Source organism: Anastrepha obliqua, chromosome 3, assembly GCF_027943255.1.
Source record: "Anastrepha obliqua isolate idAnaObli1 chromosome 3, idAnaObli1_1.0, whole genome shotgun sequence".
Lineage (NCBI taxonomy): Eukaryota > Metazoa > Arthropoda > Insecta > Diptera > Tephritidae > Anastrepha > Anastrepha obliqua.
In genome coordinates, this window is record NC_072894.1 from 26,330,970 (window position 1) to 26,358,434 (window position 27,465).

The window sequence follows — 27,465 nt, forward strand, 5'->3', positions numbered from 1 at the left end:
GAAATTGTCACACACTGTCACAGTTACAAACGGCCAGAAAAAAAAAACGATTTTCCGCCCTGCCCTATGGAAGGAGATAATGTCAACCGTGGGCAAACCACTGTTTTAGAGTCTGGAACAACTTCCTGGCTTAGATGTCAAGGACCTAATAAGGAGCCAACAAACTGGCTATTAACGTTTTATGCTCACAGTGGTCTTGTAGCAGAAAGCAAACGAATGATGGTCACGTCCACACCATTCGATTACGGCAACTGCAAGCGAAGGTTTACTATTTCTAATCAGGTGAAAAGTAAATAAAGCAAATATTAAAGGGTTTTTTTTTTGGTATTTTTTGTTAAACTAAACCAGCCAATGGCTCGCCTTTTGTGCTGGGAAATTGCATTAGCATTTAATTTATGAAATCAGTTGCAAACTTTAAAATATACACACACACTTTCGACTTCCAAGTATTTACCATAGAGTAATTTGAACATCACAGCTCCGTTGTGCGTTTGAAGTGTCCAAATTGAGTTTTCAATTGTTGCAACTTCCAAACTTTCCTTTAATTGCACGGTTACAGGTGTATCATTGCAAAAACTAACGTTGGTTTTTGTAGCTGTTTATTGCCGCTGCAGCGACTGTCGTTGTGGTATCTACTGCTGCTGTTGCTACTTTTGTTGTTGCTAATGGACCTCAGTGCACTCGCACTTACAATGACCTCATCAAATTGAATGTGTGGGCGTTGGTGTTGGCGCTGGTGTTGTTTGGTACGACTACTTGCCATGCTCTGTACTGCTTGCAGGTATGTGTGTATAGAAGTAAGCCGACATTTGTTATTGCCGGAGCTTGTGCTGGTGCTGGTGGTGTTAGTGGTACTTCTAGTTCTGCTGCTCGTGCCGTAGTTGCTCTTGGTTGGTGGCACTCAAAAGCCATAACAAAGTTGTAAACCAATACACAGCGTTATCAGCGGACCAAACCAGTTCATCGCATGACTGGTTGGGCGTTCGTTCACTTTGGTGCACCGTGCGCTTGGCCGCCAGAGAGAGGGATTATAGTTAAGTAATTGCAGCATTGCATACGCGGATAATCGCCTTTGTACTAGTTCGCATTTACGACTACAAGTTGCATGTGTGGTTTGTATATGTATAGACATATACATATGCATGTGGGTATGTGCATGAAAGTGTAAAAGAATCCAGAATGGGGTATTTTGACCATGCGGTTGTTGTTGGTGTTACTGTTGTTCCTGCAGTCTCAGTTGCTGCGTTTTTCATGCTGCCGCTCGGAATGTCGTTGACGTATCAGGGCATGAGGTTACATGTTTTGTATTCACGATTTGTGAAATATAATAGCGAGGAGGAAAAAAATTCATCTTCATAAATAGGCTTCAATTCAGAGGCTGAATGAAAGTTTTTTAAGCGAGTTGTAGTGATTAAGTATTAAAGATGTCCTAAATTCTTTGTTTCATAATTTGTCCAATACTTGGATGGCTTTAGTAAAATAAAAATAGAAAATACACCATATTTTATAATTGAAAATACTGTTTATGGAGCAGATATGGCCGATGCAGTCGATTGTCGAAAATGTCGATCAACTAATGTCGTCGATTGTCCTGGAGCTTAATATTGCCCAGGATACAAAAACACAAAAGGATAGATGTATGGGTGATGCACGATTTAACGCCAAAAAACCTCACAGTCCGGGGCACTGTCAAGCGAAAATGCCCGCGGTTTTAGAATTTACTGTTAAAAAGGTTTTGTTTTGTGTTCGGTTCGACTTAACATTTACGGCTAAACTCTTAATGTAGCCATGTCTTCTTTTTTCTTCTTGACTGGCGCGATAACCGCTTACTCGATTTCGGCTAGATAAATGAAGTCTTTTACAACCTCGAAATCATAACTGTCAACCGTGACGTGAGTGCCGATACACGAGTGCGCCGACTCTTTGTTTGATAACAGGAGGTATTTCGTGTTATTCTCGTTCACGGCCAGACCCATTTACTTTGCAATTTTATCTAGTGTGGAAAAGGCGGCGTTATTAAGGCCGATAATGTCACTACTGTAGACATACGCCAACAATTGTACGCTCTTTTGTGCCTGAACGCTTAAGTTCTACGGCTCGCACGATCTCTTGCAGCATCAGATTAAAGTGTAAAGTCTAAAGAGTCGCCCCGTTTGAGATCTCGTTTGGTATCAGACGGCTCAGAGAGGTCCTTCCCAACAATAGAGCCATACGAAGAAACTAATGGCCTGGAAGCCGCCAGCTTTAGTTAATGGGAAAGGAATTGTGCTCCATATTGACTAGTCAGAAGTTCCGGGAACTTATTTGGGAGGTTCTTATGCATCCATCTTGTAGCCCGGAACATTACTAGTCTCTGATTTTGCTGGAATTCGCCTCAAAAGAGACTTGTGCAAATAGACTGCTTTAGTGTTTTTGAATTAATAGGGAGGACGATGTATATCCCGGCAAGGGGAATGGGGAAAGGAGAATGCTCATTCTGGTAAAACAACCACAACAACGTATATTGGACCTAATTTCGGTTACTTTAACCATGCTAACTAAGGATTTCAACATACAAGGTGGCGCAAAATTAATCACCCTAACGGAATATTTATAATTCTTGCGAATGAAGTCGTATGTCAATAATATTTGATAATTGCGACTAGACAACTGCAGTATACAAAAAAGGAAGTAAGCAATGGGCGCACCAAAAGGTCAATATAAAGATTTCCTTCACTCAATAATATTTTTTTTCAATTAAGCAAAAAAGTTATTAAAAAAAACTTATTATGATGACTAATTTTGGGCCACCATCCATCCATTGGTGGGTTGTGGTGGTCGTCTTGATGATGTTCCATAATTGGAGCGACCTACAGTTTTACTATAAACCGCCTCCGAACGGCAGATGGTTTTTTTATGAGGAACATTTTCATAGCAGAAATGCTCTCGGAAGGTTTGCCATTGGCCATAGCCTCTGCTAGAAAAATCATTTTCTTTCATTTGATATTTCGTAACCACAGCTGATTTCGAACCAAATGGTAGTCAGACACCAACTCGGTCGGCTACGACGATTACCTTTAATATCTACACGTCAAAAATAATGGATTTCTAATTTCGTTTTATTTTACCAAAAATCGTTATTTGATGATAATACTTGCGAAAGAAAAAAACAAGTAATGTAGATTTTTATATTTAGCAAAAGATTTTACCCAGGAATTGCCGCTTTTGGGCGCTAAAGACATTAGCATTTTTCTAATCGCAAACTTTTTGCCCACAGTAGTATGTACTTCTAAACACTTCCATACATACTTTTCTACCCACACAGATATGATACAGATGTAGAGGTCTATTTAAAATTGTTTTTATTCGCCTGATATTTGGTCTTTAGTTTTGCGTAGTTCCGTTTGCCTTCACATTTGCTCTTTTTTATGACGAGATGTGCCTCTTATTTTATTATTATAATTTTTTTTTTGTATTTAGCGCAACATTTTTTATATTATTTTTGCCAGTTTTTATGTGTTTTGTTGCTTTCGCTACCAATTCGCTGTTGTGAGTATACAGGATTACGGTTGTTGGTACGAAAATGTAGGTTACCGCCTACTATCCTCCTCGAACTTGTTATGGCCTTTGCTGCTACTCGTACCCTACATACATATGTATAAACGAGTACATACACACAAATGCACCTTCAAATTGTGTTGTGCATTCGCTTGAATGTACATACATACATTTGTTGTATTTGTAATTTGTTTTTGCATATCAGGATTTGCGGCATGGCAATGGATTTGTGGGGATTTACATTTAGCTTTAAACTCATTTTCACTGCAATTTAACGAATTTTATTGCGGTGCTTCGTATGTTATATATTTTCCTCTTATTCCACCCATTTGAGACAACATAAAAACGAATGAATGAAATAAAGGAAGAAAATAAACCGAATAAATTGTATTTTATTTTATGCGTAATCAGAAAATGGAACTCGCAATCGTAGCGTAGCGTCGTCCTTTCATAGGCCTCTTCAGTTTCGGGAACAAGAAAAATTCACAGGGGGCCAGTTCAGGTAATATTCCTTATTGACCGTTTTACCCTGTGGCAAGAACTCGTGATGCACAACGCCCCTGCAATCGAAGAAATCGATAAGCAAAACTTTTACATTCGACTGAACTTGGTACGCTCTTTCGGTCTTGGTTCCCCATTTGCCCACTTTGAATACAACGTACCGTGCCACAAGTCAATCAAAAGAATGGAAAAACTACCTGAATTGAACTTCGAATTGCCCCCACATCCATCGTACTCGCCAACGTCTATTGGCTAACCAAAAAAGTTGCTTTCCGGAAGAAATTTCGCTCGAATCAAGAGTTTATCGCTGAAACTGAGGTCTATTTTGAGGCAAAAGATAAATCGTTCTACAAAAATGGTATTGAAATCTTAGAAAGTGGTATTAAAGGTAAGAATAAAGCAAATAAAAAAACGTGTTTTCTTTGTTAGACTCGGAACTTTTCAGCCCATGTGTTATATGTAAAATCATCATGTGGCATACCGTGATTGAGGCACATCTAAGTATCAATTTTATTCGCGTTCAGATAAATAAATGTTCACATTGAATACTGCTTAATTTAAAGATAGCTCAAGAAAAAAGGCTCGCATCTATTGGTGTAAAGAAGATTTGTAACTAAATACCAATCTGCTATATAAGGTCATTGAAGACGAGTGCTTCGAACTCGACCCACATCGAAGCAAATGGCTGCCTTTGACTTTTTGCCATCAGGTCGTTAAAGCAACATATGGCGATTAATTCTCAATGATATACGGCCGCAGTAGCCGAAAGTGACTGTCATTTCTCACGTTCGAAACCCACAGTTGACGATAACAGCAAATGCTAGAGAAAAGTTGTTTCTTATAACAGTCGTCCCTCAGTAGACAAGGCAAATTTCTGAATATATTTCTGCCATGAAAAAGCTCTTTTTAAAACTCCATCTGCCATTCGAAGGCAGCATATAGAGGCATAAAGGCAGCACATCAAGACGCACACTACAAATTCGTGAGACAGTTCAGTTAAAAAATCGAAGAGCGCCAATCTACTACTACTACTATGAGCAGCAAAGCTTGCGGACTGTGATTCATTACTCTATGAAGACCTGATTTAAGCGGTAGTCAGTTTGCATCCCATGTGATACTGGTTACTGCCCAAAAGCTCACCATTTTAAAAACAAAACAATTTTTTCTTCAAATTCTACTTTTCGTCCCTTTTTACGCACAAATTTTAGAGTTAGAGTTAGTGTTTTGCTAAGAAAGCCGAGTTGCCAATAGGGGACGGAAGGGCTGCTTACTAAGCAAACATCTTATAATTGAACGACAACGCAACTAATCACAGATCGGTTTTAGTTTTTGAGCATTCAGAACATCGAACTAATGGGCCATCCGCCGTACAGTTTTGGTTTAAAATATAATAATAGATAGGCACCCTCGTATCTCAATTCTTTTAATGTACGTTCTTTTTTATTTATGCCTGGCGCCTACAAATTAAAACAAACCGCGTCATAGCTGACCCTCTCCTCACCTCTGCTTTATGCCACTATCAAGTGACTGCGCAACCGGTTTGTGTCGTGTTGGCGGTTCTTATCAAACGGTTGTATTTTGATTAAATACTCTTTTATGTAATTATTATCAATTGTTGTAGTGGACAGACAAAAAGCGTGTGGGAATCCATCTTTTTACATGCATAGTGGCGATTGATGGGGGCAGTGATGTGTAATGCCGAGATTTGAAACCAAGGGCGTAAAGCTGGAGAATCGCAGCCAGTTAACAAAGTTGGAAACACATTTTTTTCTTTGCGGAAAATCAGAACCGTTAAATTGGGCAAAAAGTAAAGAAAATTATTCTGCTTCCAGGTGAAAAAGACTCCTATTTTCTGACGTATTAAAATTTAATCCGCAAAGTCCGTCGTACATAGAGGGAGAAAATTTGCTATTTCCTACTGCGAAGCATTCTTTATAGCCAAGATATATGGCACAGCTTCTTGGAAGTGCAGGACATTCACAGAAGAGGTGTTGTACCGATGCAATCTCTTCTTCATCTCCACAACTCCTGCAGAAGTCATTGTGAAGTACACCCATTCTACTGGCTAGGGTCTCAGTAGTGATCCCTTATAATAATACTTGTGAGGACGTTGGTAGTTGATCCTTTGAATACAAGCAGACATTTTGTTCTTGGAGTGTTTTGGAGATCAGTTACCAGTCAGAGACCATCTTTTATCTTCCGCAGTATAATGACCCGGTATCGCTGCTTTGGAAACAAAGACCACCTTGACTTTCCTTGATGACCTAGGGATATACCCTGAAGATAAAGATTTTCATATATCGTTCCTATTGACAGTTGTAACATCATTGGTATAATTCTATCCGGTTCTCCTGATTTGTAGAGTTGGAAGGAGTTTAGTTTAGTATCCTTAACTGAATATGAAGGGAGCTCGGTTTAAGGTAAGGATGAAAGGTGCCATAACATCTAATCGAGAAATGCAATTTTATGAACCGAGTCGATAAACTGTTCCTAACTTTAACGTGACTTAAAACTTCCGCCTTAATTTTGGAAAACTTAAAGCAAATTTTATGCTCAAAAAAGCAGTGGTATTTGATATTTTGAATTCCATTGGAAAGAAAAAAAACCGTAAATATATTGGTAATGCTACTGAACGAAGCCAATCCCTTCGTATTTAAATTCTTTTTTTAATTTCGTTTTTACGCTCTTGCATACATATTTTTAGGGAATTTGTTCAATTGTTTTATTGCCAAAAGTGCAGCCATACGTTACAATCAGCAGCTTGCCTGGTTGCAAGTTCTTGCTGTCTAAAATTTTCCCAGCACGGATTTCCAAGTTCGCCTCCAATAAGAAATGCCAAATTGCGCTCGATCTATGTATGCTTTTTGAATAAACGAATGCGAAGTGACCAAATTTTGTAGAAGCTTTTACTAGTTATTTGCGACGCGACTTTCCAGCAAAGCCATCGTGACCAAGACTATAACAAAAATGGAAATTGTTCTAATGTTACTAACACACACGCAAGTATTTTTGATTGGAATTCAAATTATTATTTTTTCCTGCACGCTATCTTTCACGTATGAGCCAGCAGTCAAACTAACTAGTTCGTATTTTCCTTTTCTGTTCTTTAAGTCAACATAAAACGAGAAGGAACGTAGTTAAAGCACAAAAAAAGCAACCGCCGTAGCCGAATAGTTGATGCGTGATTATCATTCGGTAGCGTCTGGGTTCGAAGGCCACTCTGGGCATGAAACTCCAAATGCCAGAAAATGGTTTTTAAGCTAACTTTCTAGCTTCGGCAGAAAGAGGCAAACCCTCGAGTGTATTTCTGCCATAGAACTGTCTTTATAGAGCTTTCTTTCCATTTTTGACACAACATCAAGGCCAACAAACAAAGGAAAGTAAAACTAAATGTTATTAAAAAATCGTTGTTCGTTATAGAAGGACTGAACCCAGGTTCTTGGAATGCAATGCCTAAGGTCTAGCGTTTTGACTACTGTGTTCTCGGAGTATGAGGGAGAAATATAGTAACAGAAATTGTGTATGCGACAAGGTGATGAAAAACCACAAAACTTCTTATTTTTAATTGATTACTACTAAGAATGCGTCTATAAAAAGTGCCGAATTAGGTGGGCACGCGCGACAGGCAGGACATGTAACCAGCTCTTGCTGGGTTATTACGATGTACATATGTATGCTCAAAGTACATTTTTTCAGTGCGCTACCCTCAAGTGGACATAACCAGGTAAACCTGTCTGAAACCAGAGTAAATTTAAATTTCTCACTTACGGAACTGCTGCCAATCATTACTTGGCATGTCGTGTCCTTAATCGCTGCCGCTTCATCTAGCTTTCTCTGGGCTCCTCACCTGTTTTTTGGTATCAGCTACAATGTCGCTGACTGCCTTCCACTTTGTTTCTTCTGCGATCATGTTACATATAAGGCGCTCCAGTGGCAAATGCCCCCCGAAAATTTCTTCTAATTTGTAGTTCTAACATCTGCCCTGCAACAACTTCACGATGAGGCTTTCATGCTCCCGCTCAAGGAGCACAGTAAAATCCTCATCACGCTTGGGTGTTACCGGAGGAATCACCCCTGCAGGCATTTGCTAGAGCCTAAACGACCTCGCAGGCGAGTCAGGAGGCATCTTCTCGCCTTCATCGACGAGAATCAGAACCAGACACGATTACAACTACTAAATCGGACAGTATATAGACAGCCATTAAACGACATTCATCGGGACGCGCTCACCTTCTTCCTAAACTCCCGACCCCGGAATGCCGTTATCGGAATCCAACCACCAGAGAAAGCATAGTTTCAGCTGCCTGGTGAGACCCGAGTAACTTTGGCTCAATTAGAGTCTGGATATTGTAGAAATTTAAACTGTCTCCGACATACTCAATATATGTCCGTCATATGAAGTTACTTCGCACCTAACACCCTTCTTCCTCTGTACCGAACTTGTCGAAGCAACACAGCCTACCTGCACGCGTCTACCATTTAATGAGTTAGACGATGACGATCGGCGACTGCATCGCACTGGCTGGGCCTAGTGAACTTCGCAGCCACAACAACTTGAAATAAAAAAAAAAAAATTAAAAAAATGTTGAAATAACGCCCTCAAAGTTTACAAATTTACTATGTCTCCCTTAGTAAAAGTAAAGGCAAATTTTTATCTAATGAGATGCTCTTAATTAATATTTATCACCACAAATTTTTCACACAACATGCAAGAGGAACTTTGGCTCATTTTTGCACACTTTTCCAAAATTTATTTTAATTATTATGAGAGTGAAAGCGAATTTACTATGTAAGTAAAAATAATACTGATTATTATACCAACTTTTGTTACGCATGCAACGAAAAATTTTCTATTTTAATACCTCTTTGCCCTTGGTCTCACGCCTATCAAAGTATTTGCACAACTGCTATAATCAATTTTGTACGATCATAGAAAATAAAGCGCTGCAACGAATATTGAAAGTGATAGCAAAACAAACTGTTCCATTTAAACTTCTACAATGTAAATAAATAATTTATAATAGTTTTAATTTTTTTATATTTTTTATATTTACAGATAACGAATTGTCAAAGGCCCGAGATATGTACGTACACATGTGGCGGCTTGGTCAGTAGTCAATTGACAAGCTGCGCATTCAGTTGAAGCGTAACGAGCCAACCGACAGCGTGAAACAGCTGGAAGGCGGATTAGAGTGAGTGACGCGGTAGATGAAAATAAAAGAGATATGAAATGTGAACCGCTTTTTGCAAACGGAGTTTGAATGCAGATCTACATGTAGTAGATATGAATGTATGTATGTGCACATTTATAAATCCTATGGGATGCAGTGTGGCAAAATACGATATTGGTGTAAACTGAATATTAAAAAAAAGAAATTCAAACTGACAACGAACTACAGTAACAACAACAATAAATGTATTGGCAAGTGTTATAAAAAATATATATTTTTTCGCTCCAAATGCATCGGATTTCGTAAATGATTATGAAATGAAACTTGACAGCTTGCAACATGTGGACTTCCACGCAACGAAATACAATAAATAAAGACACGAAATGTGGCGGGCGACAAAAAAATCATCAGACGCTGGAAAAAATTGCTATTCAAATGTACGATTCGTGGCAAAGTGTATCGATGATTTGACCAGGGCTGCTAGTGTACAAAATGGCCATAGCGCATGCGCAAAGGCAAAGTGTTGAATATGTAAAAATTTGGAAACATATCAAATGGCGGCGAGACTTTAATGACTAACAAAGTGAAGAATTGTGAGAAAAACGAAGTATAGTTAGTAAGTGGCAAATTGGCGTATTTCGTGGGATAAAAGTGAAAATTTTAAATATATATTTTTAAAAATAATTGTGTATAAATACGTTAAGTGTAAATGTGTAAGCGTGTGCTTTAAATGGAGTATATTCTCTATGGACTTCTTTGCTTTGCGTCGCCCGTGCAAGTAAGGGTAGGTAATTATCTATTTCGTGGGGCAAATTGAAAAATTTGTTAAAAAATGTCGACGAGAATGTCAATCAATGCGTATTGGACTCAGAATTTATAGCTTGAAAAAGCAAAGTGAGTTTTTTAACCAATGAAAAGTTATTTGCAAAATTGTTTTTATTAAATGTTTTTCTTTTCTATCACAAATTACACGAAATTAAATGCATTTAAGTGATTCACTTCTTTCTTTACTCATGGAAATATATTTGAACTGCATTTTCCAAAAAAATCATTAAATATTGAGAATAACTTAAATGTATTCATTATTAACTTAAATGTATATTAAATGTTAATAAAAATGTAGATATGCAACGTACTTTTCTAACAAATGTTTCCATTTTCACTGTGAAGTAGATAATTACTCAAGCAAGTTTTAAAGCATAGTTTTGTAACAAGGAAATTCAGACTTGTGTAAAAATTTGATGAACTAAGAGAACAAAATTAAGTTACCAAAAAATTATAAAAAATGTACAAATAATAAAAAAGAAAATAAAAAAATTAAGTTAAAATATGGCATAAATTAAAAAAAAAAAAATGAAAACATAAAATATAAAATAAATTAAAAAGCAAAAATTAAATAGCAAATATATTGAAAAATATTAGAGGAAACAAATTAAAAGAAAAAAATAACAGAAATTATAAAATTAAAAAATTTTAATTAAAGGAAAAACAAAATTAATTTAATTAGCTAGAAAAACTTATAAAATAATAATAAGCAAGTAGTAAAATGAATTAAAAAAAGAGTGAACGCAAAAAATTGGAAAAATGTATAATATAAAATAAAATTAAAAAGTACATGAAATAAATTAAAAAAAAAAAATTATAAAAAAATTAAAGGAAAAAAATGAAATGAAAAGAAAAAACAGAAATTATAAAATTAAAAAAAAACATAAAAAAAATCAAAAAATTAAAAGAGAAACACAATTAATTTTATTTGCTAAAAAAAAGTATAAAATAATAATAAACAAAAAGCAAAATAAATAAAAAAAAAATTAATGAAAAAATTCAAAGATATAGGGAAAAATTAAATGAAGAAAATAACAGAAATTATAAAATTAGGAAAAATTAAAAAAAAAAAAATAATTTAATTAGCTAAAAAAGTATAAAATAATAATGAGCAAGGAGTGAAATTAATTAAAAAAAGAGTGACTAAAAAAAAAATTGAAAAAAATTTTATAAAGTAAATTTAAGAAAAGAGTAAATGAAAAAAAGTGAAAAAAATTATAAAAAAAGTAAAGTGAAAAAATTATATGAAAGCATTTATAGGAATTATAAAACTAAAATAAAATTAAAAAATTAAAAGAAAAACAGAATTAATTTAATTAGTTAGAAAAAGTATAAATAATAATTAGTTAAAAAAAATATAAATAATAAGAAACAAGCGGTAAAAAATTATAGGAATTATAAAATTAAAAAAAAAAAAAATATTTAATTTAATTAAAAAATTCAAAGAAAAACAAAATAAATTTAATTAGCTATAAAAACGTAAAAACTAATAATAAACAAGGAGCAATAATAATAATAGGGAAGGCAAAATTCGGTCTGGATCGAAATTTTTATACCCGCGCACATTTCAACAAAATTTTGTTGGGGCTGACTGCTAATTTTTGGACTCAAACAAACTCATAGACAATGAATGTTGAAGTTTACAGTATCAGACAATATCATAGTCTTAACATATAAAACGTAGGCGTTATCCGATTTCAATATATACACTTCTCACAAAAATTAAGGGAACAGTAAAATTTCCTAAATTATTTAGTGATTTTTGAAAAGCTGTATCTCGGTGAGAAATGATCGCACGGAGCTCCGACAAAAAGCAATTTGATTGTTGCTAAACCAATTTTTTTTTGCAAATTAAAAAAACAAAATGAAATTTCATTGAATTTTTTTTTTTTTTTTAATTTATTAAGATACTAATGCAAAAATGCAAAAAAGTTGAAAAAAAAAAAAATGTTTTTCAATTTTATGTAATAATGTTTAGCCGATGTTGAAAAACTATGCACTTGTTACTTTAATTCTTTTGTAAAATTGTGATCAATCGGTCCGGAAAAACGGCTTGATGGATCGCTTTAAAAACAGAGGTCCCCACATTAATATTTGTAAGTGAGCGATAGATTTTCTGAAAAACCGTAAAAAGGAGTTATTTTTGTCTTCACTTCAAACCAACGTTAAGGGTAAAAAAAAAATTTTTTCTCAAAACATTAAATTAGGATCTTATAGGAAATTTATTCTACTTTCCAAAACAATTGCCCCATTTATGGTGGGGTTATTAGTTGCTGAGATATCAATGATCAAAGATAAAATGGTCTTTTTTCGTAAAATGCGGATACCTCAGAGAGAAATTATCGTAGGGAGAATTCAAAAAAAGCAAATTGAAGCCAAACAATCAAGCTAGTTGACTGTATGCTAGTTTTAGTCGGAAAAATTTTGCCAAACCCGTGCAATCAAAAAAACAAAAAGGAAAAAATTTCGAAAATTTTTGTGTCGCCCTTTAAGTGACGATTACAAAATAACCATTAAATGAAAAAAAAAATTTGCTCAAAGATCTTAAAACTAGAAGTTTAAAGCTTTAAATCGATTTTTGTCGGAATCCCGTGCGACCATTTTTTACCGAGATACAGGCTTTCAAAAATCACTACGAAATTTAGGAAATTTTACTGTTCCCTTAATTTTTGTTAGAAGTGTATACATTGAGATCGGATAACGCCTACTTTTTATAAGTTAAGACTTGTTGTAGCAGCATAAACATTCCCCATATTTACATACGGGGATTGCTACTGGAGTGACAGTCCTTGGCCGGATATAAATCCGGGTCGTTTCGGTAACGTAGAACTGACTGTCGTGGGATCGTTTGTTAGAAGTGTATTTAACCTCCGTTTTGTCTAGGCTATACCACCAAGTAGTCCGAAATAAGAGTGAGGATAAATAGAAGACGAAATGTTATACAGAACAAAAAGCCGTTAACCACTGATCATATACTGGGCTTCTTCTTTTCGCCAAGAGTTAGCAAGTGATGAATAGAGGAAGCAACTGGCATAAATAAACACAACTTGGCAGCGCTGTAATAGAGAGGCCTAGAATTACATTTGTTTGTGAAACAGTGAGTTATACCATTTTAATGGGGTATGCCCAATCTCGCTAGCGGTGAATCTTGCTCGATAACTTTGTTGTTGCTTTCACAATCACATTTTTCGTTAAATTAGTCGAGCAGAGAGATAGCGAGCAGAGAGGTGGCGAATAGAAGAGGCCTATTGTAAATAATCTTAACGAAAACTATCTGCTTATATGTATGCAAGGCGAATCTATTCAAGGTGGTGGCATTCAGTAGAAATGCCAAGGGAGAGAGATAAGAAAAATGAAATGAATTACAAATAAATAAAATTAGTTTGTCGCGTATTCACAACACAACACCAACTTGCCGTCATTCCGTTTTACTGGCATTTCCAAAGTGAAGGCGAAATGAAGAAGACCAAATCAACTACTGCAATCACACCACCTTCTATAGATACACCTTGTATGTATTTATGAAAGTATCCATAGTATCCATCCATATGCAAGTATCCATTCGAAAGTAAGTCCATACGAAAAATTATTTATATTATATTTTCCAAAAGTGTGTATCTCTACATTTGTCTCGATTATTTTATGCTGTTTCACACAACTGTTATGGGGGGAAAAATAATAAATTCTCTTGTGCGCGGGTATAAGTAGGTATAATATTTTGAGAGTTAAATGAATGAAGTTATTGCAGGCAAATAAATAAATTTAACTGATTAGTTAAAAACAGTAAAAAGCACAAATAAATAAAAAACTAAATTAAAATTAAAAATCAAATTTCTCACCATTCTGAAACTAACTAAGTTGCGGACTTTTTTTACAGAACTGTAATAATTTCCAAGTGCCGAACTTAATTTGAATCAAAATTTAAAACACTGTTGTGATAAATGATCGAAAACAGAAATAAATCAAAGCACAGCTCAAAGTAAAGCAAAGCCAAGTGAAAGCCAAGTCAAAACGACTCAAGCTTTCGGTGCCATAAGTAATACTAAAAATGAGGATTAACCCTCAAAGTGACACTATTTGGACGTTACGAAATTGAATAAGCTTCGAAACATATCTTACCGCTGGCAATATAAACAAACAGCAAAAATCGCTATACGCAAATCAACAACGCCACCACCGACCAAAGGTTCCAAAACGAAAACTGTCAAAGCAAAATTAAAGCAAGAGATCACATAAAACTTATCAAGAAATACACAACAACAAACACCTTACCAAATGACAATATTAAATCGTCTGAGTCGTAGACGAAACATCAACAGTGATAACGGTAACAACGACTTTGCCGACGCTGAATTATTGCTGAAAGCTACAACAAAAACCACCACCAACTCAGCGCAAACACGAGACTTGAAAGTAGCGAGCGGTGACACAAGGAGCAGCGCGCCAAGCGGTCGCATAAAACGTTTGCGGCGACCAACAGCAGAAACGTCAACGCTCAACCAACAACAACCAGCAACCAAACCGCTGACAACTACAATAACAGCAAAAATGAATGTAGATGCTGCTGCAATAAAGGAAAATCCACGAGGGCATACAAGTGCCGCTCGTATGAATAAGTTTGTGCCCGGGAAATCGCTCAAATATGAGCGACTCATAAATCAACCGAAACACGTTGTAATATCAACAACAACAACACGAGCGACCACAAACACAAAAACAGCTGACGACGTATCATCCAAAGCGGCACTAAATGCTAACGGTAATGAGTGGCTGGCACAAGAGCAACAGCAGCAGCAGCCACAACAACACCGGCACTTGGAAGATCAAGCACCAGCAACACCCTGGTATGACCCTTCATCGTTAGTACAATCTGCAATGCCTGCATCCACCGCCACCACATCACTAGACACGGAAATACCGACCGTGACGGCTATGGCGACGGAGACAGGGGCAACAGCGGTGATGAAAAATTGGCAAACCCATTTGGAAGGCGCGGAAATGCATTTATCACCAGCAGCCATAGCCACGGCCACAGCCATGGACGTTGTGAATGCGAATGCCAATGCACATGCCAAACGCGGTAGCCGTAGAGGACATGCCAATGGAAATGGTGGCAATGGCTGGAGTGGCAATTATCAACAGCAGCATCCGCATCCGCCAGCAATAACGCAGCCAAACACACAGAGTCGTGGTAACAATGGCACCGGCTTTGGCAACACGAGCGGTAATGGCAACAGTTATGACAGCAATACGAGCAACAACAACAACGGCAGCAGCAGCGCTAGCTGCAACAGCAATAACAACGACAATGGTAATAATTTGAAATATTTTGGCAATGTCGATGCCAGTAATGGCACATTTGCGTCCGACACGGATGCTTTGCTCAGCTCTGTGCTGCCAAGTGCCGATACCATAGCGTCCGCCTACCATCAGCAGCAGCAAACCACCAGCAGGCATAGCAACAGCAATGCCAACTTGGCGCGGAATAGCAAAGGTTTCTACTACACCTCATTCACCAATAGCGACAACGTCGATGCTACAGCCACAATGCAACCAAACTCCTCGTTGTATCACGACGCAGCGATGCCATCGTTAGCGTATTCTGCCTCCTCAGCTGCGTCGGGGTCGGGTTCTACGTACGGGTCATCATCCACCGCCATTGCGTTGGCGTATAATTGTTGCAGTAATTTAATTGCCCGCTGCTGCTTCGGTATGCCTCTGCTAAAGGCAATCAATGTGCGACGATGTGTGTTGGCGTTGTTCGCCATAACGGTCGTTACGATTTTTTACTACACTCATTATGTCGATACGGGCGTTTTTGTTGGGTAAGTAGCATGCGAGTGAAAAGCTCGCAAATTTACATTACAAAAACACATGTACACATACATACACATTTATTATATGCACCATCGTAACACAAGAATATGAAATATTGAAGAAATACGCTCGCAGGTTTCAACTCTTATATGCCAGCATGTGGGTGCGTGCATCTGTATACGTATCAGTATGTTTATTCTTCTTCATATGAGCAGCATAAAAGGTTGCCGCTTTACATATAGCTGTGAAATAACGTTTCGTTGAAGTTTACTGCTACATATTTAATTGCTACGTATTTAATTATACTTTTGCAAAATGCGTTTTTGAGTAATCACGTTTTTACTGTAAACGAGCGACGTGCACATTTATAAACATCCCGACAGGAAAATAAGCTGGTGTTGAATTGGCGCACCTCCAGTGATTGTGGACCCCTAACTTCCTTTGTCTCCCTTCTCTGCTCCACATAAACAACTGGTAAAGTTTACGTGAATATTTGCTCGGAAATTTCAAATATCCTCTGTTGTTTCAGGTTTTTCATTGTGGACAGAGAAGACCTGGTACCTTCTGCGTACCTTTTCCGACAGTTACGAACCAGTAACCAATTCGAAAAAATTGTCATCTGTCATTTACCTTATATAAATAAATATAATAACCAATTAGTTAAACTCCTTTATCAGATAATTTCTATGGCGTAGAGCTGAATACAAAGAACCTAAAATTGTACTCCAATTTTCATCGTTTTCTGCCTTTAATGCTTTTATTATTTCTTCTTCTGTTAATTCTGATTTCTAAATAAATACTTCTACATTCAGCGGGTACAGACTGTCTTCCAATTTCCATTTTCTTCTTCGCTCATATTACAGAGGCTGCACATTTTTGGCACATTTCCGAATCTATTGACATTTAACAAAAGCAGGCCACATCGTGTTTTAAAAACCATGAGATATCTTCAATCTGCATTCCTTCTTTTATGTAGGTTGATCCCTTTGTTTTCCTAAGTAGGTAGGTTCGGCCGCCGCATCGCACATATGAAGAGCGATGCCACCACCTGACAAGGAAATGGGTTTGTTGTAAGCCGCAGGGGCTGAGCTACATTTCTCTTTTCAAATTGCACCATCCTGAGTTTTGGACAACACGTAAATGGTTGTTGATGCCTAAAATGTATAAATTATTCATATTTAAGTAGGATCTAAAGTTCTCGGTTTCTGCTTCTGGCTGGAAGTTATGCATGCGTTTATAATCTCTTTGCGTGATTTCCTATGAGACAATGTCCTGACAATGTATGAGAGCCCCTACTAAGGCTCTAATTTGAAGTCTACTCAATTTTGTAATATTCCTGAATAGGCGTAAATTTATCCATGAAATTCATATCTTTGCCTTGACGTTAATTTTTTTCTAGCAACATTTTTTCGATAGGTGGTGCTGAACTCGATGCTTTTCACAACATTGTATTTGCAATCCGATTCAATCTATTTCTGAAAATTTGACCCAGCATGGCTTTGTAATGAGACTCGACCGGCTGTGAAAAAGTTATTAATTAATCTAGTCTATGGCACCGAGCTTGGACGACGTCATCATCCAATGAGGCATCTCTTGGAGTGTTTAAAAGAAATGTTCTGCAGAATATTTGTATTGAGACCCTAAAAAGAAATTTACGCCGCCCTCTGTGTAACGCTATGTAGTCTATGATATACCTTTTGGTATAGAAGGAACAACATTATTTGAAGAAACGACATTAACTTCTAGTCTGACTACACTCAGGTCGTTCTTTTGATGTGCAGCGAAGTGGGTCTGCCAATTTCGACGTATGGATGCCTGGATTGATGGAAAGCTCTTCAGAAGGGCTGTAATACCACTAAACTGGAGAGAGTGCAAAAGACTGTTTGTATGGACATAACCAGAGCATATACACCTTGTCCCAGTGCTACCCTGAATGTCGTTTTGCACTAACTTCCCATCAAATTTTACGTTGTTTCCAGCGTTGCTCAAAGTGCAAAGGCGATTGGCCTCTGGAGGTAATCTCTGAAACGACATGAAGAATGATGGTACCTCTGTTTTCCTTGACGGCTCCAAGATGGAATCGGGAGTCGGAGCAAAGTTTAGAACTGCCGAATAGCAGTATTCCTTTCTTCGACAGCCTGGGGAAGTGCCCCGACCTAAATTTCATCAATCTATTCCATTACATCAACAGCTCTGGTTGACTGTAGATATCTACCTGTTGGAGGTCTCATAATGGAATGAAAATGTTTACCAGGAACAACTATTGTATATCACACTCTGAATCCAGATATCGCCCCTCGCAACATGAGCAACGGCGAAGTGGTACACAATAAACATAATCGTACTAGCTACGAACCGGAAGTTGGTTCATTAGTTTCTATATTCCCTGCAGGGTATTGCATAAACTGTAGCATGTACTACTAATACATACGTTACCTACACATGCATACATTTTAATCGTTTGTAGCATTTTAAAAATTTTTTATTGCATACTTTTGGGCATTCGTTAAAAAACGTTTAAGTCAAGTATGTTTTTCAAAACGGCGCCAAATTGAAAGCTCAACGGCTTCCCAACACTTAAGGGTGTCGGTATTTCTCCTTCAATTAAAGGAAGGGCATTGAATTTGGGGGAAATGAATTAACTTATAAAATGGCTCTTTGGTTTAAGGAGTCGGAGAGATGAGAGCATTGAGCCAGATGAGCTTGACGTTTACAATTCTCCGTGGTTGTTTATTATGGACACTTCAGTGCTGAAAGCTGTTTTTTTTAAATCATTATGGAAGGTGAAAATACTCGTCTGGACTGATAGCGGCTTCATGGTGCTGACATTTCACATTTACTTTGTTTACCAACCCTGCTAGTAGAACCTTACTGAAAGTAAAGCTGAATATCTTTGATCTGAAGAGGGAACTTTCATAAATATCTCGTATTTGGTAAAGAAAGGATTTGTGTCGCAGTCAAAAGCCAAAGAAGTGGTGACATTATTTGAAAAAAAAAGTCTTGCCTCACTTACACTTCGAGATGCTGCAAACCAGGCCCGTATGTCGGAAGGATACGCCCAAAAAGTGCGTAAAAGTGAAGGTTTACGATGATGTAAAAATATTTTAGCACCCAATCGAAATGATTTAGCCAAAAGTGTTAAAGCACCTGCGCAAAAATCATACATTCAAGATATTCATAAATATAGCTATGTGATGATGAACGATGAAACATACGTAAAAGCATACTTTAGGCTGATTCAGAGCGCAGAGTTTTATACGGCAACGAAGAGAGGAGGAGTTCCGGAGCCTTTTTAAAATATTTATTATGACAATTTAGATAAGTACATAAATATATTTCTTATTATTACATTACAAGGGGTCAGTTGGTGTTTTTCGTTTAAGTTATTGCTTATTGTTTTTTCTTCAGCAGGAAGCTTCCTCCCTGCTTATGTGCCTTCTGCTCGCAGTTTGTATTGCTTCGTTAACTGTGTCGATGTTTAAGTGGCTGTGAATGTCAGCTTTTGCCCTAAGTATCTTCGACTGGGAAGCTCTATGCCACACTTCTATACCGTACTTCCAAATTGGTGTTATCGTCGTTTTGTAGATTAAGGTTTTGTTTTGCAGCGAGACCTTTGACTAAGGTCCTAGCAGCCAGTGCAGTTGCCGAAAGCGTTTTTAATTAATTTCTTGTTATTTTTTGTTATATGGTCCTTCCAGTTTAGTTTAGAATCAGTTGTAATGCCTAAATATTTAGCTTTCGTATCTGTTTCCAATCTGTAATGAGTCTATGGTTACCTTTCTGTTCGTGACTAGAATTGTTTTGTCCATTTTTTTAACCAATCCAGTGTTTTGTTTAGGTCGTTTTAGAAAATTTGTTTTGGTTATATTCGAGTCTTTATGAGATGCCATTAATACGAGTACAGTGTCATCTGCAAACTTCTCAATCATGCTGTTTTCTGAAAACGGTTCCGGTAAATCAGCGGCGTAGATGAGATGCAGAGCGGGTCCAATACACTGCCTTGGAGAATTCCTGCGTTCATAGGTTCAATGTATGAACATGCAACATTATATATAACATAAAATTTCCTGATTTGACGTAACTTTTTACTATTATAAAGCAGTGATTTGGCAACCAAGATTGGAGTCTGTGCAGTGTCATACTTTTTCAAAGGCTTTAGCTACGTCGAGATATACGTTTTGTTTTTTTGTTAAAGTCTTTATTAATTTTAGGAGTGACTTTGTGCACCTGTTGCATTGTTTAATATTTTCATCTAAGTCCGAACTGCTTTTGAGGAATTAAATTTGTTCTTGTTATGATAGGCTCTATGCAGTCAAAGAGTAGCTTCTGAAATATTTTTGATAATGTCGGCAGCAAACTTATTGGTCCGTATGACGATGCAAACGTGGCGTCTTTATTGCGTTTTGGGATCGCAATGATTTCGGCAATTTATCATGTCCTTGGGAAGTATTTCCTGGCATAAATTATTGCTCTGTCGGACATATGCTTTACAATTTTCCCTAAATGAGGTCATATCTAGGGGATTTGTTGTTTTTTAATGTCGAAATTATTTGTTGTATCTCTGCTAGATTAGTTTTGTTTTGATGATTTACTCGTCTTTATTGCTTGGTGTATGAGTCAAGCCGAAGTCGTTGTTATTTTTATTTTGAAATAAATTTTTAAATGTTGAGCTAGAATAGTCGCTTTTTGCGATGATATTCGGGCCCATTGTACATTTGTGGTTCTTATTGGTGGGAGTTGTATTGTAGCTTCGACCATTTTTTTGTCGCCTTCCACAATGAATAGTTTGTAGATTTTGTTGCGTTAATATTTTTAAGGTAATTGTTTAATTTTTTCTCTTTTTCATGTTTCAATAGTTCTTTAATGTCTTTAGTTAAATTGTTAAGGGTACCCGATGGTCTAGAATTTTCAAAAAATCGAGTTTTTGTTTTTTCGATATTTCGAAAGTATAGTATCTTAGGAATATACTATGAAACTTTGATGTGAAAATTCCCAATATTATAGCTTCTACAACCCATTAAATAGGTAGAGAGCAGTCCGCGCGCTCCTGTACCTCAAACTTTTAACTCATTTATTTTGAAACGACTTTTTTCGGCACGGCGGGGATGAAAACAAAAAAAGTATTCATTTTTTCGATTTGTTCTAGTTCCGACCATTACTGCACTCTTTCTGATTAAGAATCTTCTTGAATTTTGTGTTTCAGATGAGTAGAAGTGTCGAAATCATCTACGCCGTCCGGGTCCGATTTTTCGAGAGGGTCATCTTCAGCGGCATTTTTATAATAATAAATATTGTTTCAAAAGTAAAAAAAAAATTTTTTGTATGCTCAATAAACGTACTAATAAGTTGAAACTTCTTTTTTTTAATTTTTAATGGCAAAAAAAAAAATCTTGGAAATAGGTGAAATTTTCGTGCTCTAGACCACCGGGTACCCTTAAGTTGTTTTTTGTCATACAGATTCAGTTCTGTTCTGACCTGAGTTTGCATCGTGTCGTTATAGTCGTCTTGCCAAAACTAAACATTGAGCCAGTTTGCGATGCTCTCGTAAGAAGTGAAGGTGCAATGTCTGGGGAATACGGCGGATGGGGCAAGATTTCTTAATTCAGTCCCTCCAAATATTTCTGGACCAATTTAGCAACGTGTGGCCTGGTGGTGTCATGCAGTAAAATCAGTTTGTCTACCGTCCCATTCCAGCCGCTTTTCTTTGAGAGCTCGATTCAAACGCATTAGCTACAGTCGGTAACGATCGCCAGAGATGGTTTCAGATGGTTTAAGGAGCTCATAATAGGTGACACCGTTCTGATCCCACCAGGTGCGCAACATAACTTTTGAAGTATGAATAGTTTTTTTTTGCTATCAATGGAACTGGTTCACCTGACAGGCTCCAACCTTTTCGACGCTTAGGGTTATCATAATAGCTCAATTTTTCATCGGCTGTGACGGTACGATGCAGAAAACCTCTTTTTTTCTGCCGTTTAAGAAGCATCTCACACATAACCAAACGTCTTTCGATATGCCGCTCCGTAAATTGTTGTCGCACCCAGTTACCTTTTTTCTGAACCATTCTCATCGCGTGCAAACGTTTACGGACGGTTGATCTGTCAATATCCAACTCTTTAGAAAAATGATCAAGGGTGCGACATGAGTATTCCCCCAATAGTTGTGGAAGTTGTGTATCTTCGAATTCTTTCGGTGCCCCTCCGCGATCTTTATCACTCACGTCGAAGTTGCCACTTTGGAAGCGTCGAAACCACTCTTGACAAGTTGTGTTTGATGGAGCAACACGTCTCAGCTGCACTTTTCTTTAAAAGGTAATAATGAAGCAAATGCTCTTTTTTCGTGACGAACGTAGACATTTTTAACGTCAGATAAAAACGGATCTTGGCGCTTCAAACGAATGTCAACTCCTGCGATCGAGACCTCACATAAACACCTTCAAATCACCAATATATAATATTACTGGAGCGAACACAAAAATAGTATCAGCAGCGACGTATCTTTTCCGAGGGCGGAAACTGAATCGCATACTCAATATTCTTTTTATTTTTATAAATTTTTTATTATTTTTAATTTTTATTTTTTTTATTGGATACTAGCAAACCCGGCCCGCTTCGCTGGGCACACTAAAATAGAATAGATATGGTTTAGAACAGAAAATATATGGGTTTCATATTATTTATTTCTTTATTCTTTATTCAAGCGCTTTGGCATAAACAATAGTTTTTGTTTTTCTATTTGTTTTTGAGTAAATATCAAATATAAATTGAAAATCAGTCAAGTTACCCCGTATTAAAGCACTTATCAACTGCTATCATTTGATACCCATATTATACATCACACGACCAAAGGTTACCCGGGTCCACGTTTTGACCTATATCTCGAGACCCCAGTCACGGAGCGGCATGAAAAATACTCTGTACTAAAGCATTCACCAACAGCTTTCATTTGATATCCCTATTGTACAAACGCATTCTAGGCTCCACGTTTTGGTCTCTATCTCGAGACCCTAGTCACGGAGCGGATGGAAATACTCTGAACTAAAGCATTCACCAACAGCTTCCATTTGATACCCATATTGTACATACACATCCCCAGGTTACCCGGGTCCACGTTTTGACCTATATCTCGACACCGTATCTACCAATAGGTATCCAAACTATACGGAAACCATCTTCAATACCTCCTTAACAATGTGTGTAAGTTTGGTTTAATTCGGTGCAAAGACACGGCGGGTCCACGTTTTGGCATATATTTCGAGACCTTAGTGATCAATAGGTATGAAAATGACCCCGTATTAAAGTACTTATCAACAGCTTTCATTTGATACCCATATTGTACATACACATCCGAAGGTTACCCGGGTCCACGTTTTGACCATTTTCCCGGCAATTATTCGAATTTTTCTCACCTTTTAAACCTTCCCTAGACCTCCACGAATAATTCAAGACCAAGATAAGATAAATCCGTTCAGCCGTTCGCGAGTTTTAAGCGAATATAGGACAGATTTTCACATTTATACATATAGATCTTTTTTTTAATTTACTAATTTTTTTTAATTCTTTTTTATTGTTTTTTTTTTTAATTTTTTATTTTATTTATTTTTAATTCTTTTTTATTGTTTTTTATATTTTTTTTTATTTATTTTTTTACTTTGATTTTTTTTTTTTGTTGCATACGTAATTTCCAATTCGCACTTTCATAAAAGTTTGTAGTCTCGCCTGCTTAAACCAAACAGTAGGTATATATTTATGAGCACGGTGGCGCAAAATTAATCATCCAGTTTTGTTTTTGAATAACTTGTGCACTAGGTAAAAAAGACAAAATTATTTTGAGTGAAGAAAACTTTGTTTGTACTATATTGGGTTCCATTTTTTTGATTATAGATACTGTTGTTTGTTCTTTGTATACTGCAGCGGTCTATTTTACCAGTGTCAAAACTGAAGGACGTACGATGCTATTTCCAAAAATTAAAAATCTACCAGTAGGGCGATAAATTTTGCGCTGTCCATGTAAATGTGTGTGTGTAGGTATGTGCATATTATAGCATTTGGCAAAACAAGCGCAAGCATGTTTTCCTGAAACCAATTAAAATTAAATTGAAAACAAATTTGAATTTCGAATTATTTTTCAATTACGCAATGAAATTCAAAAATCATTAACTGTCCAGCAAACTGTGTAAACCAAATCTTTTCTGAATTTTCAATCGGAAGTGTATACAAATTTCCACATACGTACGGGAACATACATACACTCATATATACACACATGCGTACATTCAATGTAAATATGCCAACAATAATGACGCAATGAAAATGCAACATTCAACAAACTTTGGCATGCGGCCTGTGTGTCGTTGAAGTATTTTAACTGCTCTCGCCTCCATTTAATTATTGGTGGTAAACCACCTTGATCAAAAAGTTCCCGGAACAACCGTCAAGTGACGCGCTAATTCAACTGATTTGAGTTTTGTTTTTGTTTTTTAAAGGGCCATCTCTATGATTAAGATGTCTTTCTAAATTTTTTCGCCATTGCCTTCACAAAGGTACGCCTCTGCAGGTTTTCAATTTTTTACAGTTTGGATGGATTTGAATTTGCAATAACGAGTTTGTATTAAATTTTTCGTTAAAAAAAATGATTCAATGATGCGAAAACCTTACAAATGTGGGAAGTAGTTTCGGTAATGAGATTCTAAAGAAAACAGCCGCTTACGAGTGGCGTAAAGAGATCATGAGTCCGCATGCCTAGTGGCTGCCGGCTTCGAAAATTGATGAAAACATTACTAAGGCGAAACAAAAGTTGAGCAATAACCGCAAATTAACTATCAGAGAGCTGGCAGAGGACTTGAGACTTGCTTATGCAGCCGCTCAGGACATTGTAGTTAATAATTTAGGTATGCGCCGTGTTGCTGCAAAGTTGGTCACAAGCGACCTTAATTTCATACAAAACAGAAAGCGTATTGATATCCCCAAATACATGATTTTCAAGGTTAAATCCGACCGGATATTCATTAAAGACTTCATTAATAAAGGCGAGATGTGACGTGGGCTTATGCGTAGGACATGCAATCCAGACATCACGCGAGTGAGTAGAAAGTTCCGAATGAATCAATACCAAAAAACCCCTTTTCAGACAAAAAAGAAAGCGTTGCTCACGGTTCATGTCGATTAATGGATTACAACATTATTGTACAGCACGAATTTTTGTCAGAAGGTCAGACAGTTAATAAGGACTACTATTTGGGTGTTTTGAGACGTTTACGGGAAGCGGTACGCTAAAAAAGAAAGGGGGGAATAAAACTACATCAGCACAAGGCACCGTCGCACGGTGCCATTATTATCCTTGATTTTTTAACCAAGAACGAAACAAGTACCATTCAACAGCCGTAGAGTTTCCCAGATATGGCTTCCTGTGATGTATTTCTGTTTGATCGAGTGAAAAAAAACACTACGGTGAACGCGAAAGGAAGTAATGTAAAGGTCGAGGGCTGCGCTGATGGTTACACCGAAAATGGAGTTCCAGAAAGGTTTCGAGAGCTGGATCAAACGCTGGCATAAGTGTGTTGCAGTTGATGGGCAGCACTTTGAGGGCGATAATATCACTTTTGAGGAATAAATTTGTATTTTGATTTTCTGAATATATTCCCGGAGCTTTTTGCTTAAGGTGGTATACAACTACAGTATGTTTATTATGCTGCAACATTTTGGGTTCCATTCGAAAAAAAAAGATAAATAGCAGCACTGGTACTACGAACTTGCACCGACCTAAGCAGTTGCAATAGTTCCAAATAGTCCCTACAGTAGCTAAAGTATGAACGCGTGCAGCAATTACCACAAATACAAATACGTAAACTTACATACAGGATTTTTTTTTTTTTTTTTTTATCCGAAGGGGGAATCTTACATAGATACCGTCAATATATATGGCATGCACGATTCATACTGATCGCTAAGGGTGCACCTCATTCGGGACCACGCACAGTCAGTATTACTACTAAACTGGACTTGCGAAACAGTACACCTACGTACTAAACCCTAACTCCGACTTCTGTAGCTTTAGTTTGCCCTGCGGTACCGCCGTTTAAGCATTGCATCGCAGGGCCAAGCTAGCCATTATGGCTCTTCATTTGTAATTCTCTCTCCGTCTACCCTTCATTACTTCTTTGTCTTCGTTCCTTACTGCGTTCCCATTCCTTTTTCCGCAGTTCCTGTAACGCTTTCGCGGACCATTCTTTCATCTTGGCCCACACCAATTTCGACTGCAGCATGTGATCTACAATGTTGCCGGGGGTTATTTTTTCTTTTATGATTTCTTCGATGCACATTCTTTCAGATGCGTATCTCGGGCAGGAGAAGAACACATGTTCCACGTTCTCACTACCGTTGCCGCAGAGCGAGCAGTCAGCTGCGTCCTCGTGGCCGAGTCTTTGGAGATACTCTCTATAGCATCCATGCCCCGTCAGGAACTGTGTGAGGTAGTAATCTGTGTCACCATGTCCTCTCTCAACCCAAGCCTGTACGCTTCTGATAAGCTTATGCGTCCATCTTCCTTTTGTCGCTAGGTCCCAGCGATTTTGCCACTCAGTTATGCTCCCCCGTCTTTCTTCTTTACGCTCTTCCGCCGTTAATCGCCTGTTTAGGCTTTTGGCTTTGTCGTACACTCTACCCAGTTCAGAGGCCATTATATCTGGTGGCATGATACCTGATATGACACATACTGCTTCAAACGACACTGTCCTGAAGGCACAGGCAACTCTGAGGGAAATAAGTCTAAAAACTATTTCCGCCTTCTTCGCGTATGTTTTCTGTATCAGGGCTTTACCCCATATGGGTGCTGCATACATGAGTGTAGACTGGGTAACTTTAGCCAGGAGCGCTCTTCTACTCTGAGTGGGACCACCGATGTTGGCCATGATTCTTGACAGTGCCGCCGTCACCATGGCTGCCTTCCCGCATGCTTTTTTGATGTGCTCTTTGAAGCTTAGTCGAGCATCGATCATTACACCCAAATATCGTAGTGCCGCTTGTGTTGTGACGTTAAACCCATCAATGTTTAGTGTGGTCGTTTCTAACTTTTTTCTACTCGTAATGAGAACTGCTTCTGTTTTTTGCCCTGCTAGCTGTAGTTTAACCGCCGTTAGCCATTGTTTGACCTTAGTTGTGGCCTCGCTGCAGATACTCTGAATCTGAGGGATTGTTTTGGCGACTATGGTTAGCGCAATGTCGTCTGCGTATCCTATTATTTGCACTTCCCTCGGCATTGGGAGTTGCAGTACCCCATCATATAGTACATTCCATAGGATCGGGCCCAGCACAGATCCCTGGGGTACTCCGCCCGTCACTGCATATCTCTTAGGGCCTTCATCTGTATTGTACAGAAGTACTCTTTCCAACAGGTAACTGTTTATAATCCGTACTAAGTATGCTGGGGTTTTTTTTTCCTTCAAGAGCCTTTATAATATGTGGCCAGTATGCCGAGTTGAAGGCGTTCTTGACGTCCAGAGTGACAACTGCACAGTATTACATACATATTACATATTACATACAGGATGCATTCGACTTTGTGTGTGTGTGTGTGTGTATGTGCGCACTTGCATATTTATTTTGTACCATTTGCA

General features: G+C 37.5%; 1 protein-coding gene across 2 annotated transcripts in view; it reads left to right on the top strand.

Annotated features, from left to right (window-relative positions):
* LOC129240200 (bifunctional heparan sulfate N-deacetylase/N-sulfotransferase) overlaps positions 1-27,465 on the top strand; it is a 355,141-nt gene that overhangs the window by 163,058 nt on the left and 164,618 nt on the right. For both annotated transcript variants that reach the window (XR_008582037.1, XM_054875832.1), the window contains exons 3-4: positions 9,095-9,993; positions 13,912-15,859. Coding sequence is in view for 1 of the 2 variants with exons in the window: in XM_054875832.1 (XP_054731807.1) it covers positions 14,310-15,859 (1,550 nt within the window). In the remaining variant the exon portion in view is untranslated. The remainder of the gene's footprint in view (positions 1-9,094; positions 9,994-13,911; positions 15,860-27,465) is intronic.